Source organism: Tachypleus tridentatus, chromosome 10 (genome assembly GCF_004210375.1).
Source record: "Tachypleus tridentatus isolate NWPU-2018 chromosome 10, ASM421037v1, whole genome shotgun sequence".
Lineage (NCBI taxonomy): Eukaryota > Metazoa > Arthropoda > Merostomata > Xiphosura > Limulidae > Tachypleus > Tachypleus tridentatus.
In genome coordinates this window covers 146,295,020-146,314,409 of record NC_134834.1, presented here as the reverse complement: position 1 = coordinate 146,314,409, position 19,390 = coordinate 146,295,020, and the positions used below count along the sequence as shown (strand labels likewise).

At 36.2% G+C, this 19,390-nt stretch overlaps 2 protein-coding genes across 5 annotated transcripts in view; both read left to right on the top strand.

Moving 5' to 3' along the window:
• LOC143230552 (uncharacterized) overlaps positions 1 to 4,529 on the top strand; it is a 28,690-nt gene extending 24,161 nt beyond the window's left edge. For all 4 annotated transcript variants that reach the window (XM_076464306.1, XM_076464305.1, XM_076464307.1 and 1 more), the window contains exon 2: positions 466 to 4,529. In XM_076464306.1, coding sequence (XP_076320421.1) covers positions 469 to 1,641 — 1,173 coding nt within the window. In that variant the 5' untranslated portion in view covers positions 466 to 468 and the 3' untranslated portion in view covers positions 1,642 to 4,529. The remainder of the gene's footprint in view (positions 1 to 465) is intronic.
• A 4,441-nt stretch (positions 4,530 to 8,970) lies between these two features.
• Positions 8,971 to 17,918, top strand: LOC143230551 (uncharacterized). Its single transcript, XM_076464304.1, has 2 exons — positions 8,971 to 9,405; positions 12,060 to 17,918. The coding sequence occupies exons 1-2, from the start codon at positions 9,400 to 9,402 to the stop codon at positions 17,292 to 17,294; spliced, it is 5,241 nt and encodes a 1,746-aa protein (XP_076320419.1). The 5' UTR covers positions 8,971 to 9,399; the 3' UTR covers positions 17,295 to 17,918.
• The last annotated feature ends 1,472 nt before the right edge of the window (positions 17,919 to 19,390 follow it).

The following is a 19,390-nucleotide window of genomic DNA, read 5'->3' as shown; positions in this document are numbered from 1 at the left end:
TTGAATGTAGAACAATATTTGTACCACTTTATTGCTTATCAAATAAAAAAAAACAATTTAAATGGCCACACGAGAGAGTGAGTGTGTGTGTGTGTTTGTGTTTTCTTATAGCAAAGCCACATTGCACTATCTGCTGAGTCCTCCTAGGGGAATTAAACCCCTGACTTTAGCGTTGCAAACCCCATAGACTTACCGCTGTGCCACATGAGAATGTAACATGGTTAAACCCTATTATATTTGAGTGCTAAACAAATGGGGCAAGATGTGACCTCCTTGACTTATTAAAATAAATCTAATGAAATACATGTCGCGCAGTAAACATGTGAATGAATTGGTTTAAAATAATGACATTTAGTATTTAAATACTGTTGTTTTGTATCACAGAGTTATATTTAATTCTGACAAGAAACACGATGCTATTTGTTAATGTTTCTGATAATTAATTCGTTACCATGTGTTATTCAGGACATGCTGTTGGTACTTACTTTCCTGGCATTCCTTCTTCGAGTTGAAGGACAACAGCAACAGGTGTTTTTCACCCCGCCGTTAGCCAACTATCACGATGTGGACAACAATAGGAATCCTCAATTTCGTCCTATATTGGAAAATCCACCACCCACGGACAGATTTTACGTTTCACATGAACCCACTAATACTGGTTTTTATACGTCCGATCGTTCCAATGGGTTTAGTTCTAAAGGATACGATACTCCTAATTTCAATGATTATTATATTAGAAAAAATTACTACAATCAAAAAACGCCCTCTTTTAGTGGTTTCAGAAGGGTAACACCGACCAAACTTGACAGAAAGTCAACAGGTCGTTTTCAGTTTGATGTTCCAAATATAAAAGACAATTTCAATGAAGGACGAACAGCTTTTGGACGAAAGCCTACTTCGATCTTTCTTCGAAAAGTTTTTATCAATAACTCTAAACTGAAAAGTTCCAACAAAGCTCCCAAATCTACTGACAGATTTATCACGCCTTCCATTCACAACTGGACACCGTTGACTGATTACGGAATAAAATCCAATTCTCACAACCAAAACCAACAAAGAAAGCCAACCTTAGTAAATGGCAACAGGAAGCCTTTAGTATATTTTGACGACGATGAACCATTATCTAAAGCTTTTGAAACCCCATCCGTTCAAGATTCTAGCCAGAAAATCCGAACACCATCTTCCTCCACTGCCAGACCTGAGTCACAGTTTAACCACTATGACCATTTGAAAGACATGTTTTTCAGAGAAGGAAATATCTTTTCTCGTTCTTTTAAAAATCCAAGATTCCCATCTACTGCGTTTAGAAATAACCAGCACCGGCCACAAGAAAATTCCAACAGCAAAAGGGGGCGTGGCAGTTTCTCTGCGCAAATCACTAAAGAATTAGCTCCTAATTTTCGTGATAGCTCAGTGTCAACTAGAAGAAACACTTCAAGTTTACAGGAAGAGGTAGTCCAGGAGGTCTCACCAACACCAGAGAAACTTCGCGATGTTATACCTTACCAAATCAACCAATCACACAACGAACATAACGGTGAAACAGGATCAAAATTTGCTTATCGTGTGGTATATCTTCCATATGAGACCATTCAACAGCTTCTGAGACGTTCTGATTACAAACGAGATATTGAAGTGTAAAATAAGCCACAACTTCTATTTCAGCTCTTTGAAGCGGACATAACCAGATCGTCAACCTACTTATCACAGCTAATGATAAAACTTATACATGAAAACTAATAGGAAAACTGATGTAGGTGTTTGTAAGTTTACTTTATAAACATAAACGTTGCATGAATATTTCAGTTTTGTTCCACGTTACAAACAACAACAATAAGTTAATTACATGAAAGGGGACTGTCAATATTCTTCATACGTTTTTAAAGAAAAAAACATGCACGAGTTTTTAAGTTTCAAAATACGTCGTTTATATCAAACCTTTTGCGTATCAGATCTTAAAATCAGAAGTGTTTTCTAAATTGGCAGAAACTAAGAAAATAGTTTTGAATAAATATTCTCTAAACTAAGAAAATAAAAATACTTATTCCCAAACTGGATATAAAAGTTTCTTGGAGTGAGTTAACTAAAACAACTGCGTCAAGCTCTGTAGTGAAAAATGAAACTTCCATTTCTAAAAACTTATTATATAGCTATAACGCATCTTTAGAGAATAACCTATATCTGAATCTTAATACCAAAAGCAAGTGACAACAATAGTTTCTGAAACAATGAAATGAAGTAATGATTTTCACTCTGTGTTACTTGGAAAACTCTTATGTGATTTCAAACTTATTTATACACGTGATGTGTGTTCACTTTACTGGTATAGCCGAAATTCGAACTGGAAGCCTTCAGGTAAAACAAATATATCGCATGAGTTGTAGTAGGTTTGATAATGCTCAAAACTGGGTTTCGATATCCGTGTTGGGCACAACACAGATAGTCTTTTGTGTAGCTTTGAGCCTAACAACAAAGAAGCAAACACTAGATTTCTTTTAGCCCAAAGCTATCAATGGGCTAACTGCGATCTGTTTACTGTAGGGAATCAAATCCCGGATTTTATGGTTGTAAATCTGTAAATTTACCGTTAACCAGCCGGTTTAACTTTTAAACGACGAGGAAACAACATCCCCAAAATATGATAAATTATATCTGTAGTTTGGATTAGAGTTTATGGTTCACGTCCCATGGTATGGTTTGCATTTTTGCAAAATTGCTTATTTACAATGTCATATAATTTAGTCTGTCTCTCTATCTTTCAATTTAACCATTAGTCAACCATCGTAATGAGATGGTATATTCACAAATAACATTTGTCAGTTTTACACTAGAACATGTAAAAATAACAGCATTGTCTCTTGTCAGTTTTACATCAGAACACATAAAAATATCAACATTGTCTCTTGTCAGTTTTACACCAGAACGTATAAAAATGTCAGCATTGTCTCTTGTCACTAATTATGCAACTTTTATTACACAAATTATTGTTAGTTCAAAGTATTTTGAGTATCTTACTGCCAGATTTACTCTATAGGAGACGATTTAGCCTGAAATGACCAGAAATATTTCACTTATTCAGTCTAACTCTCACCTTCCATGAAGAACCACCCGGTTTGTAAAATAAGTCGCCCTCTGTTTTCATGGATATAGTTGTGCTGAAAATGAATTACAAAAATACATTGCAAAAGTCTGTGATAAATGAAATAGATAATAAATCACTATAAATAACTTTAATGTGTCATTCGTAAGATACTGTTCACTTTAATGTGTCATTCGTCAGATACTGTTCACTTTAATGTGTCATTCGATAGATACTGTTCACTTTAATGTGTCATTCGTAAGATACTGTCCACTTCAATGTGTCATTCGTAAGATACTGTTCACTTCCAAACACCATATTTTATTACAATCATCTTTATTGTTCATTTAGGAGTAGCATTATTTTGGCTCCAGTGGTTCACCTCCAAGTATACAGACTTTCGACGCTAATACTCTGTTTTCGATACCCATGATGGGCAGAGCACCAATAGCTCATTGTGTAAATATGTGTTTAACAGCAATAAAAATTAAATAGAAGAATTGTTTTCATGAAAAAATCTGCATTACTCTAATTTCATAAATAGAAGACGCAGATAACCATGACATTCCAATCTCAACATTATTGTAACTTCATAAATAAAAGACGCAGATAAACTATGATATATTTTATTCCAGTCTTGTGTTCCAAGTTATGTATAGTATAATACACGACACGTACTGGTCCTATTAGTTTAAAATTCGGTAACAATTTGTTCGTTTAGCAGTTAAACACTTTACATTAATCTCCAAATAATGTCAAGAGACTGAAATTTGGTATAAAGTAAAAAAAAAAGGGTGTTACGGACAGATGAGTCCAAGTTTGAAATATTTGGTTCAAAGCATAGGTTGTATGTCTGGTGGAAGAAAGGTGAAAGATACCTTATTCTATAGCACCTACCATGAAGCATGGAGAGGCCTTATGATAGTTTGGGGGGGGGGGACTTCTGCTGAGGCAAAAGGTGATATCTGAAAATAGATGCAATAATGGACCAACACAAGTACCATCAGATACTGATCCATCATGGCATGTCAAGTGGTTTATGTATTATTGGTAAAGGATTCTACTACCAAGAAGATAATGCCCCCAAACACTCATCCAAGCCATACAGAAATTCCTTAGTTAAGAAAGAAGCTACTGAAGCTATTCAAATTTTGCTCTCACAGAACCCTGATCTCAACCCAATTGAGCATATCTGGGATTTGACAGGTTGAAAACTTTATGGTAGTATAGTATGGACAGTTTGAGTAAATATATTGCAGCAATGCCTGGAAGACTGTCTGTAGTTATTAAAACAATAGGGGATACACAATATCTTAATTGTTTGCTGAACTCAAGCACTTCCACTGAGTTTCTGTTGTGTTAAATATAATGGTTGATAAAATGTTATTGTTTCACCTGTGATATACCTTCCATTGTTTTTGAAAGAAGCCTGAAATCTAATTTTTGACTTTTGCACAGTACTATATTTATATGTAGCTGGTGAGTTTTAATAAACAAATATTTTTTATAAAAAACAATCTTCGCTTTTATTCTCTCTTAATCTCACTTGCCTAAAACAACAATTGTTTTAATAAAATTTTAATGTATTTGGCACGTGAATGTTGCATTTAAGCCAAAACATCTGATTTGAATATGAAAATTTCCACATGTAGGGCATTTCAATCAGTGTTAGGACGGTGACAGCAACATTTCTAACAGAAATTTTGTAAACTCACACAAACCTACGAAAGAGCTACTTGTGATGAGCCTACTCAGTTACTCAATTTTGAAATATTAACTAACCAGCAGCATCCGACTCTGTGGCTGTCTTACTGAAGGGTGGAATTTAACTGTCACTCTTATAACGCAACAACGGCTCTAAAGTGCAGAGCGCGGTTTCGCAGCAATAGAACTCGAACCATGAATCCTCGATCCTAAATAGAGGCTGCTGTGAGAAAATAATTTTTTATATACACGTTTTAGAGTCGTATTGATTTTGTGCCGCCCTGTATGATCCTATAAAGTAATTTGATAGAGTAAATAACGCGTAATAAACAGTCTCTAGAGAGAACAAGTGCAATGAACACGGAAATGCAAGATGCGCAAATTTAATTGTACAAAGGACAAACAAAAACTGCTTAACATTTTTTGATTTTTGTAAAAGTTTTCACGGTAACAGAATATTAATTCCAAATTATTCAAATCTGAAACCATGTCAAAAGTGTTTCTATCACAGAACAATTTATGTGGTTTTTGTAGTCAACCATTTAATATTAATTAATTAGAACGGTGAAAACGGTCGTCAAAATAGGTTTGTCCTCAGGGTTTGTGACAATGAAGTAATAGTTGATATATATGATAAAACTAAAAAGGGCCGAGAGCCACCCGGTAGTTACCCTGTTGGAGTGCGAAACTCAAGATCCTTGTTCGAGTCTCTCTAGCACCGAAAAACATCGCTCTTAAGAATTTTGGGTCGTAGATGCGTTATAATAGTAATGTTAAAATCCAACTATTCGGTTAGACTAGAGAAGCCTAAACGCTGAAAGTAAGTGATATTGACTAGCTACCTTCTCTGTAGTGTTTGTTTATTTTTTAATTTCGCGTAAAGCTACACGACGGCTATCTGCGCTAGCCGTCCCTCATTTAGCAGTGTAAGACTGGAGGGAAGGCAGCTAGTAATCACCACCCACCGCCATGTCTTGGGCTACTCTTTTACCAACAAGTAGTGGGATTGACCATACATTATAACGCTCCTACGGCTGAAAGGGCGAGCATGTTTGGTGGGACGGGGATTCGAAACCGCGACCCTCAGATTAGGAGTTGAGCACCTGGAGTCGAGCGCGGTGCCTCTCTGTAATGAATCACCTTAAAGTTAGGAACGGTACGTTTGTACATCATGACTAACTACCGAACGCTGAACTTGAATTTTTCGCTAATAAGCTTCCTATCTTAATGTGACAAGGCCACAGAAACGTGGTAAACAAAATAAAATAAACTGTAATCAAACAAAATGACAAACTTAGTACATAAGATTAGACGGACAAACAACGTTCTATAACTTGAGCACAAAATATATTTGTACAGATGTTCATCTAATTAGGGAGTTATTAATGACCTCTACGACATCTACGTTTGGAAGCATTCTCGAAATTGTATGCAAACAATTGTTTGTTTTCTATTTGTACCCACTTGTTAGGTGACCGGGTACTGGATCTTTAATAATATTTGGGGTCAAAATCCACATTTCTAGATGTTCAGTGCACGTGCAGTACAAAAGCTGAAAGTACAATAAACTACCCATCAACAACCCACAATGACATAGCGGTAAGTCTGCGGACTAACAACGCTAGAATCTGGTTTTGTAAAACCTTGAAAATATTCAACACAACCAGTTCACTTTATGTTATCCAATCATCATCCACCTTTGAAAGAGAAAACGACTTTCACAACACATATTTTCAACAAATATTCCCTGTGTAACTAGAATTACATTCATAAACAAGAAGCTAGTGTTAATAACACCGAATCTGTAACTCAAATACCGTGGTGTTGCCAGTTCAGTCCAGATTAGTTAATTCCCGTAGTGGACCAACCATGTGGAGATTATATTGGAATAGACCTTATGTTATGCTAAGTAGAAAAATATGGTAATTTTGTTAGAACCAATGTGAGAAAAATTCCACCACAAAACATTCTGTTGTTTCGTCGTTATAATCTGTATTAAAACCCACACTGCCAAACTTAGATCTATATAACGCTATCTCCTTACTTGATGTACGAGTCGATTTTCTTGTTGGTCGGACGTAGTTGATATATCTAAAAGTTTGGCTCTCCAAAACTCACTTGCAAATGGAAGGTCACAAGGTACTGTATATTTACCAATAAACCTGATGTGAATAAGGTCATGGTGAGGTATAAGTGACTGCAAAGGTAAATCGTAAAAGGGATAGACAAAAGGAATAACAATTTAGGAAACAGATGAAAGAAGCACAATTTCCTTTAGCTAGGGAGTGTCCAAAAAGGTGCAGAGAATTAAATCCTAATAAGAAGAACAAACAACGGAGCAGAAAAAACGGCTTAAAGAATGGAAGGTCTGTAACCTCTCGGACCCGATGACCATTTTTGACTTAGAACATCATACAGAGTCCGTTTATTCCAGTATGTCCTCTAAGGAGAAATGCTCGGACCTACAAAGATGGACTGACTACTACCTGAAAAATGTGACTCTCAAGAATCATCTCTGTCACGAAACTCATGATCAGTTTTTGGTAACAAATGCAAAAAAGCAGTTTAAATAATATGATGCAATGTTATAATGAGGCTACAAAAGTATGAATTGAGAAAAGAATTATTCATGAATTGTTCTGCTCTTAGGGTCCTTATATATCCGTCTCTGACATTAAACTACTGACCAAAGGGCAGACACCTATTCAGGATCATCCACCGTCGCTACAAGAGCTTTGTCCGGTTATTAAACCGAATAAATGAATTAGCTGCAACTACTATAACGTGACCATGGAACGTATTCCGCAGTATCATTTCTAAAACCTTCAATTCAATACCCGACACCCAGTCATTTGGCCACACTGGCGCTTTATTACGGTCTCTATATTTTGATGTGATCAAGATGTTAAAACCGCTGTTTATAAGTTAATAAAAAAACGTATTTTACACGTAATGTATGATATTTTTACCGCTATTAATGTGTATACGTGGAACACATTGAATTGTCTAACTATAGAAGTTTGTTTTATCTAGCACAAGCACTTTTTAATGGCAGCATCTCAATCCCCACCCCCTCCATCACCACCACCACCACTGCAAGTCACACAGTTGTTTCTTGTTGAGCAATTATGTTGCCACACTAAATTTTTGGCGATTCACAGGGTCTCGTAGAAAAAGAAGACGGGTGCAAAAAACTCCTTTCGATGACAATATCTCTTGTGTGTGCAAACAGGTGCCAGGATTGATCCCGCGAAAAGACTACTGGCGCAGTTTAAACTCATGTTTGTGTTTGCAAATTAAAGCTCAATTTTCATTCAATTTGGTTTGGTTTGTTTTGAGTTTCACACACGAGGATTATCTGCGTTAATCGTCCCTAATTTAGCAGTATAAGACTAGAGGGAAGGTAGCTAGTCATCACCGCCCACAGCCAACTTTTAAGCTTTGCTTTTACCAAGAAATAATGCGATTGATCATAAGATAATGATGCCCTCAAGGGTGAAAGGGCGACCCTGTTTGGTGGGACGGAGATTCGAACGTGCGACTCCTACATTGGGAGTAAATCGTCCTAACCACCTGACCATGCTGGGCCATTCACTCTGCGGTAAACACCCGATTAGGTTTGTGGTTTGAACATTGCAAAGTTTAATAACCTAGATACTGCAGTAAACTATAGGAAGATCAACATTTCATGTCTTATCATGTTCACAGTATCCATATGTGCTTTAACGTAAAATCATGAACTATAACAACAATAGAAGCATTGTACCGATTATTCCAGTATTTCCTGTATAATAAAAACCCATACAAATATGGACAGTACTATCAATCTAGAGCACACGTGTTCTAGTGACCAAAAGGCCTACATCTCAGGTGATGTATATATATATATAATACTGGTCTAATTCTAGTTTGTAAAATAACGCAGTTCTTGTGTACTTGTTAAGAAATAGATAGATCACGTGATCACAGATGGCCGGTTCAATGACAGAGCGTGCAACGCACGCAAATCAAGCAAGCCTTTACAGTAAAATACATTCGCAAAAAATAGGATACTTTTTCGTTTAAAATAAGGTAGTACCGCACAAAGAAACACGTGCAGAAAAACAGGTTCCTAAAGGACTGTATTAGAAACTGTTATTTTTGTGTTTAAACCGATGACGATTTCTTTTGCGTTTTCTTTTTTTTTCCTTTAATGAATTAATATTTTTCAAGTAGTTGTTGTGTATTCCGTCGCTGGCTTCTGATTTCGAGTCCGGATGTAGGTTAAACTTGAAATGTTGGTTTAACTAAAATTTACCATACGTACAAAACCTCAGAACGTTAAAGTCCCCAACTGCATTACGGTGAAGGCTGTAAATGCTCAAAGCCCGTACGTTTGAAAGTTCTCTGAGTGTAACTGAAAAATCTGTACGTTTGAACGTTCTCTGAATTTAAATCAAACGTCAGTACATCTGAACGCTCTTTGAGTTGAACTAAAAAATCAGTACATTTAAACATCCTCTGAGTTTAAATCAAAAGTCAGTGTGTTTCCAACATCATTCGAAGCTTCATAACTAAAATCAATGCTCTCCTTGGATCACTGGTGCTCATCTGTTTGAAAAAGAACATTCGAGAACATGAAGGTAAGATTTAAGCAAAATGTTTTGTCCTGACAATACAGGTAAATTTACCATAAATATTTGTTTTAAAGATTAAAGAAGATAGTTGTTTTCATAATTTTCTGTGGAATTTATCTATAATTTATATTTATTTATTTTAGTACGTCAATGATTTGTGTATGTGTTTTCTTATAATTTTTGTTTGTGAATTTCGCACAAAGCTACTCGAGGGCTATCTGTGCTAGCCGTCCCTAATTTTGCAGTGTAAGACTAGAGAAAAGGCAGCTAGTCATCACCACCCACCGCCAACTCTTGGGGTACTCTTTTACCAACAAATAGTGGGATTGACCGTTACATTATAACGCCCCATGGCTGAAAGGGGGAGCATGTTTGGCGCGACGGAGATGCGAACCCGCGACCCTCAGATTACGAGTCGCACGTCTTAACACGCTTGGCTATGCTGGGCCGTTTTCTTGTAGCAAAGCCATGTCGAGCTATCAGTTGAGCTCACCAAAGAGAATCGAACCGTTGATTTTAGCGTTGTAAAACCCTACACTTACCGTTGTACTAGCGGGTGGGTAGTGAGTTGTGCGTACAAGGTAAAAATAATCACTAAAAAAATTAAAAATAAAACATCGAAAGCCAGAGATTCTAACAGAGCTATTTCCAGTTGTATTTATTATAATATTAGCCTGATATCATATAATACAAGCATGATAATTTATAAGTACGTATAATACAGGCATGATAACCTACAGTACTAGCCTGGTACTTTATATGTACACTAATTTTGATAACCTTTTGCTATCTGCCATTCAACATGTGAATTGTTTGTTTTGTTTTTTGAATTTCGCGCAAAGCTACACGAGGGCTATCTGCGCTAGCCGTCTCTAATTTAGCAGTGTAAGACTAAAGGGAAGGCAGCTAGTTATCACTACCCACCGCCGACTCTTGAGCTACTCTTTTACCAAGAAACAATGGGATTGACCGTCACATTATAACGCCCCCACGGCTGAAAGGGCGAGCATGTTTAGTGCGACGGGGATTCGAACTATTGACCGTTAGATTAAGAGTCGAACGCCTTAACTCACCTGGCCATGCCGGGCGTCAATATGTGAGGCCAATTCCAGTTCCAATGTCATTCAATGCTAAAATTATATCCGATGAAATTATTAGGGGTATTTAATTTTGACATTTCATTAACCATGAGATATTTAGTTTTACTGTCATCAAGCATTGTTAGTTATAACCTAAAAATTAAGGTTAGTGTGATTTTTAAATAACCATGAAATATGTAGTCTTAATGTCACCATGTGTTGAACTCATACATACCAAAACGTTAAAGTTTAGTTTCATCATTTCTTATTTGAATGCCATTTAGCCTTGAAATGGAGTCTGTAACAAATTAAATGTATCATTATCTTCAATTTGATACAATATTATAAGGTTTGGAATAAATAATATAAAATACACAATAATTTTGTTTGTTGTGCTATCTGTGTTATGCCTACTGCCTTTATTTAAACCTGATTTTGAGCATTGTGAGTCAACAGACTTGCTACTGAGCCACCAAGAAACATAAAATTATAATGCATGCTTGTAGCGCCTATTTGTACCCTAAATAAATAAAAGCGTGTAAATTATATCCAAACATATTATGGATGGCTAGATTATCCATATTATAGTTATCTGTTCTTCATTTTTAAAGGTTACTTGCGTTACAAATTATTTACCTTTCCCCCACCAGTGGCATAGCGTCATATCTGGGGACTTACATCTTTAGAAACCTGGTTTCGATACCCATGATGGGTAGAGAAGAGGTAGTCCATTGTGTAGCTTTAAACCTTAAACAAACAAACAAACAAACAACCGATTTACATATGACCCTGCTGACCTAGCGATGAGTCTGAGAGCTTATAATGATACAAATCTGGTGGACTACAGTACAGATATGCCCTTCTTGAAGCTATGTGCTCAACAATAAAGAACACAAAATTCCATTTACTTGTATGAAATAATTTATATATTTATTTATATTGTGAAAATGTGTGTGTGTGTGTGTTTGTAGTTAATCACAAAGCTTTGTCCCATTATTAAAAAAAAAGCCAAACAAACAGTAATTTATAAATATATTCTAACAAAAGTTAAACTGATGTTTTAATAAATCATCTGTCACTCAATTCCATGAAGGAACATAGGGCCGCAATCACTTGCGGTTTCAGTAATATGTGTTTAAGTGAGTAGGTTGTTAGCCCACTGCACCGAGCCGTCCCTAATTTAGTAGTGTAAGACTAGATGGAAGGCAGCTAGTCATCACCACCCACCGCCAACTCTTGGGCTACTCTTTTACCAACGAATAGTGGGATTGACCGTCACATTATAACGCCCCCACGGTTGGGAGGGCGAGCATGTTTGACGCGACGCGCACGCGCGACCCTCAGATTACGAGTCGCATGCCTTAACGCGCTCGGTCATGCCGGGCCTGATGTTTTAATGTAGTGCTTTAAAAATGTTAAGACGCATAATTTGAATAATTATGGTTTTCTAGAGGAATATGGTTGACTTCTCTCACGCGTCAATATAAAATAATATATTTAAAAGCAGACAGTATCTATTGTCTACAATCATACTGTATTACTGGTTGATGTCATTAATTGACTTTACTTCTTTCTTTTCAGGGAGTCCAAATTATAATATTTATAGTGGTGTTTGGACAAGTTCATCTGAATGAAACGTACTTCACTGATTTAGCTCAGAATACCACTAACAACCACGAAAGTGGTAATTTATCTTTTAAAGGGACTTTAAAAGACGAAGAAGCAGGAAGTGAACTGGTAGAAAGACAACAAAGAGTCAATGTTCAGACGTTTAAGTCTGCACCTCAGCAGAATAACGGGTCAATGATACAGTTGCCTTCAAATAATAACACCAGAAGAAATGATGGTGGCGCTCAGTTAAACCACTTTCAAGATGGCATCAGCGTCAGTGACAGATACTTAGACATCGATTTTAAGAAAAGTGAAACCAGGAATAATCGAGGATTTGACAATGGTAATTTGTACAAACTCCATAAAAAACAGAACGAACCTTACAGACAAGACAAATCCATGGTGGTTATAGGAATTCCAATTGAAGCTTTGAGAGTGTTGAAATCAGCCTCGAAAGACCATACAGGGCTTGGTGATACACCATATTCAACGATAAATAGTCAAGATGGTCTATTAGAGAATTCTGGTAGATTTGAGAATGACTATGATCCACTCAATGATTATGAGGGTTTTCAAGGTCCTGATGAAGATGAAAAGTTTTCAGTAAATCAGCCAGTCTTCTATGGTAATAACGATGAACGATTACCAAATAACCTTCAAATTAAACATACATTAAGCAAAGTCACCAACCCGATAAATCCACTTTTCGTTGAACAAAAAAAGCATCCAGATTTTTACAATGGCAATCAAGGTACCAATGAAGAAACTTTGAACAGAAATCCCAATGGATATAAACAGCCACTGACACTAATTAAAGAACCTGGAAGCCCAAGTAAGTTGAAATACACAGGAGCTCAGGGAAGTTATGTTTCTTATGTTACAGATAATAACCAAGCAAATACGGAGAAGTTACAAAATGACCCTGAATATCAAGGTATACAAAAGTCTCCACCAAGGCTCATTTTCATTGGTAATGGCCGATTTAGTGACCATGGTGAAAAAGCACATTATACGAACCTGAATCAAAATGTTAAGAATGTGCAAAACCATAATTTGTTTAGATCACATAAACCTAGCCAACAGCCTAATATTCGAAGACCTGCCAGTTCAACAAGTCATCGAATTAACAATCCTGATGCACCGCGTTCATACAAACTTATTGATGCAAATCAAAAAGGTTTTGCACATCAGCCAGAACATTATACCAACCAAAAGAAAGTTAGGGAAAATTACCAGGTTAAAATTAAAAACGGTAACAGACAAACAAGTTTTTCGCACGGAGTGAATTATAATAATCTAAATCACCCTGGAAGATTGAGTAAACAACCACAGTATGGCAATCATAATAATATTAACTACGAAAACTCAAATTATCCACAAGAATCTAGAATACCAAACTATCAAGGACCCAGGTTAACCATACACCAGGGAGCAGGTACTAGTGGGTATAACACCTATCATAACTCTGGAGGAAAGTTTGGGCATAAGATTGTTCTAGCAGGCCCAACACACTATGGGCCTCATAGTCACAGACCATCTAAGGCCTTTGTAATAACTAAAGAGGTACACTCGAAACCAGCTGGAAGTTACCACAACCCTCCTGGAGGAGGTTATTTGACTATTACTGGTCCTTCCATAATTCCCATTGGAGGCAGCGCTGGAGACTACTACGATCCATTTCCTGATTCAGAAGGATTAGGTTTAGAAGACTATACATATGGACTAGGAATTGACCCACTAAATGAATTTGATGATATTGATGGAGGAAGTAAAGGCATTGGATTTACATCTGGATTTGGATTGTCAAAAGGCATCACGATCACATTTTCAACTGGTGGACCGAGAAAAGGCCATGGATATCATAAAGGTTTGGGGGGGACTATAGGAATTTACAAAAAACATCAAGCTCCTTCTTATAGAATGCAAGGTGCTCCTCTCACATATAAGAAAATTCACACTTATAGTCCTGAAAGGGGTAGAAACCACAACTACCATGAAACACCAGGTGTAAGTCATGTTAAGCCACAAGGTCATAACGGTGCAGTACAATTAATCCCTACGTACAACAATGGGGGATACAATGATGCCCAGCTATTTCCTCAAAAGCCAACTGGAGGATACAATGGTGCACAAGAAGTTTATCAAGGAAATCATGGGAGATCCAATGATGTGCATCCATTTCCCCAAGGACCTAATGGTGGTTATAATGGTGTACAACCAGTTCCTCAAAGGCCTAATGGACAATATAATAATGCTCATCTAGTCTCTCAAGAACCAAATGATGCATATAATGGCGCACAACCAGTTCCTGAAGGACCCATCGGGGGATATAATGTTGAAAACCAATTTTCTCAAGAACTTAATGGTAGATATAATGGTGCACAACCAGTTCCTGAAGGGCCTAATGGGGGATATAATGGAATACATCTAGTGCCAGTTGATCTTAAAATTGGATATAGTGATTCAAATCCAGTTCATGAAGGAACAAGTGAAAACTATAAAGGGAAAAATACAGTTTTGCAAAATAACGACAAAAAAGTCGATAGCATAACTGCAGTTTATCAGAGACATAACCATGAATACCATAAAGAAAACGAAGCTCAAGACAGCTCAAAGAAAGAATATAATGTAGAAAACGTTCCGGACAATCCCCCAAATCATAGAAATGGAAATGATGTTATTCAAAAATCTTATAGAAAATTTAATACTTCAAACTCTGACTCTCAAAGCTATGAGTTACAATTTGAGGGTTCGAATCCTGTTTCACAAGGTCTAAATGGTGGACCAAATCCTTTTTTACAGGACCAAAATGGAGAAGCAAGTGTTACAAATACTGTTTCTCGTGTCCAAGACATACGAAGTAATGGTTCAGGCCCTGTTTTTCAAGGTCATAATAAAGGATATGATGGACCAAAACACATGTCACAAAAGCAAAATGCCAGAGGTCGTACATCAAATAATGCTTATCAAAGTCACAAGAAACAAAATGGTGCCTTCAACTCTCTTCCTCAACAACAGAGCAGCTTATACAGAAACATAAACCGAAATCAACAAGATCAAAACAAAGAGAACAATGATCAAAATCGTAATGGTTACCTAAAACCTTTATACGGTGGTGTTTCAGACGTCAATCCTCATGGACAAAAAACTGGATATATCAGCATTTCAAACAATGATCCAGAAAAATCAGATAATGAACATTATGGTGGTTCAAACATTTCTAATCTTTACAATTCAGAAGATAGTGGATCAAAGAGTTTTCTTCTTGGTCAAAATAATCAACATAGCAGTTCAAGCACTATTCGTCAAATAGAAAATGGAGCAGGTACTAAATTAAAACCTGTTGTCAAGATCCACAGTGAAGGACATGGAAGATCAAATCCCGCTTTTCTACACCAGTACAGAGAAAATTTTGGTTCATCTTCTGTTTCTCTACTAGGCCAGACCGCACCACATAGTAGGACAAATTCTTTTCATCAGAATGAAAATGACGAAAGCAGCGATACAAATAGAAACATTCCTCAGCCAATACACCATATCTTTGACAGTGTAAAAAGTAATAAACATATTTTTGTAAAACCCTCTATAGATCGTAGTGATCTGCAGAAATCCGAAAGTTACAGACACTCGACTAACAGAGAAGGACGTTCTGATGTAAAAACACAAAACCTTGAAGAACGTGATAAAAATATAAGTTCAAAACCTGAAAACCACGAAAAAATTACAAGAAACGATTACCCTGCTGAATTCGTCAGAGGGCGCATTGATGTGCTAGAACGACAGAATCTTTCTGAAGTGGAAACTACTAAAGGATATTCTAGCAGTATATCAAATTCTTTTGGAAAACAGAATCCACCAGTTTTGGAAAGACAGTTATCTCCTGTATCCAGAATAATCGCCAAGGATCAAGCCAAAACAGAATCAGAAACCGAATCTGGTTTGTCGAGTAATTTTTCAAATCATAAGGACTCTGATGTTGGGGAAGATTTATTAACTAAAGAAACGCAGGAACAAAATGATCGTAAAGCTTTTCTTGGACGTGAAGGTAAAACAGTCGTGCCAGATACCAATAAAATCCAAAGACGTATTAAAATCAATACCACTCATGTTTCGGGAGAAAATATAATACCTAAGAATAACTTAAAATCACATGGGTATAAAGATAATTCTGCAGGATCAAGCAACTCGAATGCTTTTCATGTGGTTCCAGAAAGCGAAATTATAAAATACGTAAAAGAAACAAGTGCCCAAAAGGGAGGACCAAACAAACAAAATAACGCGAACCAATCAATAGATGAGAAAAATATGCCTTCTAGGAATTACACTTCAGCTAGAACATCGGGACAGGAAGATAAAGAGGGTATTACTAACATAAGCGACACACAACAAGAGGATGGTAGTTTTCAAGAAATAATTTCTGATCTATCAAGCCAGAGTTCTGTCTTTACTTCAAGTGCATCAGACATTTTAATCCCAGCAAAAGAAAACACTAGATCCAATATCTTATTAAGAAAAGAGAATGAAGTGAAAGGTGATAACAATGTTGTTGACAGCAACAACATCAGGTCTCCTTCAGGTTTTGTAACAGCGGATTATTTTATGAACGACAAAAATAAAAGTACAGAAAGCCAAACTTCAACCAAACAGAAACTTCACTATTTTGTGTTCGATCCACAAGAACCTTCTAAAGAACGACTTCATCCTGAATCGATACTTGGACATGGCGCACCTCTTACACAAAGTCCAGAAATACTTGAGACAGAAACTGCATCTTTACTTAAAAGTGTGCTCAACAATTCCTCTGACTTGTTGAAAAACCAAAAAAACAACACTTCTGTACCAGTTTTAAATAACGATAGAGATTCGTTAGATCTGAATAAAAAAGTTCGTAATACCACAAACAGTGAAACGTCCACAACGGAAGTGACTGATGACGTAGCTATATTAGGTAATTATTACGTAACAAAAGTGAATAGTGAAGATGGTAATATCGTTGGTGACACTGGGGATTATACAGTTACAACAGCTAATGGTAATAACGAACTCCAGACATCAAGTGAAAAAAGTATAGGTGAAAAATCTTTCCAAACCTTTACGTACCCTTCACTGCCGATAGTTGAAAACGACAATGGTTATTTTAAGAACATTGATAACGAAAACATTTTTACACCGATCGGAGGACCGCAAATTACGGACGTCGAGTAATAAGGCTTAACCAATTCAAAGAATGGTAATTTTTTGAAACCCAAAACAAGACGAAGGAGGACACAAAGGTAGAACTAAAAACCTTCGAGAAAAATGCTACACACACATTAATGAAGATATACCTATGTAGTTTCGAGAGATGCTACTATTTTAGTGTTAGCATCATTGATAAGAAACTTTTAAATCAATATTAGTGAACACCATGTATTAGATAGAGGCTATAAAACAAACAAATGAAAATAATTGTGTTGGAGACGAAGAAGTAAACATATTTCTTTAATGTGTGACAACATTTGTTAAACGTGATATAGGGTGTTTATTGTACGTCCCGAAAAGTTCAGCAGCCGACTTTTGAACTAAGCCTAACAACTGTGATGAAACTTAAGGTGATATCTTCGAATCGGGAATTGTTTCTTTCGAATACGAAACCTAAGTTGGTACTTACTTCAAATAGTAGTCGAGTGTTACATTTATAATTTAAACAACAAAATGTTTATGCAAATAGCTGCTTATATTAAAAATGTTTTAATAGTTTAATTGTATACGAGACCAACAGAATTATAGCAGCAATCATAAAATGTGTATATATGATATACTATAATCAATTATTTTGAATTTCATTTAATAGCCATTGAGTCTTATAGAATTATTAATTAAAGACTCATCAACAATTTCTTTATATTTTACCATTATTTCTAAACACTTATTTTATGTGAATTGAAACTTGGTGTGCGAAGGAATCTCAATAAAACATTAATTGTTGTTGTTGTTGTTGTTTTGAATCAAACACAAAGTTACACAATGGGCTATCTGTGTTCTGCCTACCATGGGTATCGAAAGCCGGTTTTTGTATTGTAAGTCCACAGACATACCGTTGTACCACTGGGAAGTAAAACGTTGTTTGTTTGTTTTTTAATTTCGCGTAAAGCTACTCGAGGGCTATCTGCGCTAGCCGTCCCTAATTTAGCAGTGTAAGAGTAAGGAAAGGCAGCTAGTCACCACCATCCACCGCCAACTCTTGGGCTACGCTTTTACTAACGAATAGTGGGATTGACAGTAACATTATAATGACCTCAAGGCTGAAAGATGGAGAAAAATACGTTTATATAAATGATACTCGTAATCCCAATTTCTATCCGCAAACTTTTGCAAAAAATGAATTAGTCGAAAAAAAATCATTTCGAATGAAATAAGCGGGTATAAAAATATACGATACTTATTCACGAAGAGGACGAGTTGACTTTTCAGTAGAGCTATAGATGTCAGAGCTGCCATGTCAGCTTCAAATCCACGTGTTCTTACAAAACATTCCACGAACTTTTAGCTGTTGGTGTGTCAGCGTTGGCTACCTTCCATCTGGTCAGTAGTTTAAAATTAGAAGTGACGGTAGATAGATAGATAGCCTTAGCAGTCTTGCAACAAAACACAAATACAAAACTAACCCACTACTGTCGTTTACTTTAGTCAACCTTTAATCAAAGATCAGTGTTTGCTACAAGTTAAAACAATAGATATTCGGTGTACAATATGAAAGTATAATGATATTGATGCTAGTATTTGTCATCAAATGAAACAACAACGCTGGTGGTTGACGGTTTTGTTTTGTTTTCAGCTGGTAAAATTGTCAATTATACGCTTTATCTCAAGCAATATTTTATTTGTTTTACACTACGAAACACTAAAAGTAACAATAACTTATTGATAACTAATATATACGTATATAAAAAATAAAACAAAGCTATTGTTTCAGCACTTAAAAATAACCTAACATAAAATACAAAGAATAATGGACGTCAGAACAGAATTTACTGAGCCTAAAATGAGGTCACTAGCAAAGAGCATTATCCTGCGTTTTGTATTAAATGTAAGATTTCCTGTTCATCAAAACACATAAAAGTACATCTGCAACAACAGAATCTTAAATAAAAATAAAATACAATGGCCTAATTCCCTTGAACTAAATATTTCTAACGTGCATTTATCAGCTACAATTGTTTGGTTTCTTTTGAATTTCGCGCAAAGCTACACGAGTGCTATCTGCTCCAGCCGTCCCTAATTTAACAGTGTAAGACTAGAGGGAAGGCAGCTAGTTATCA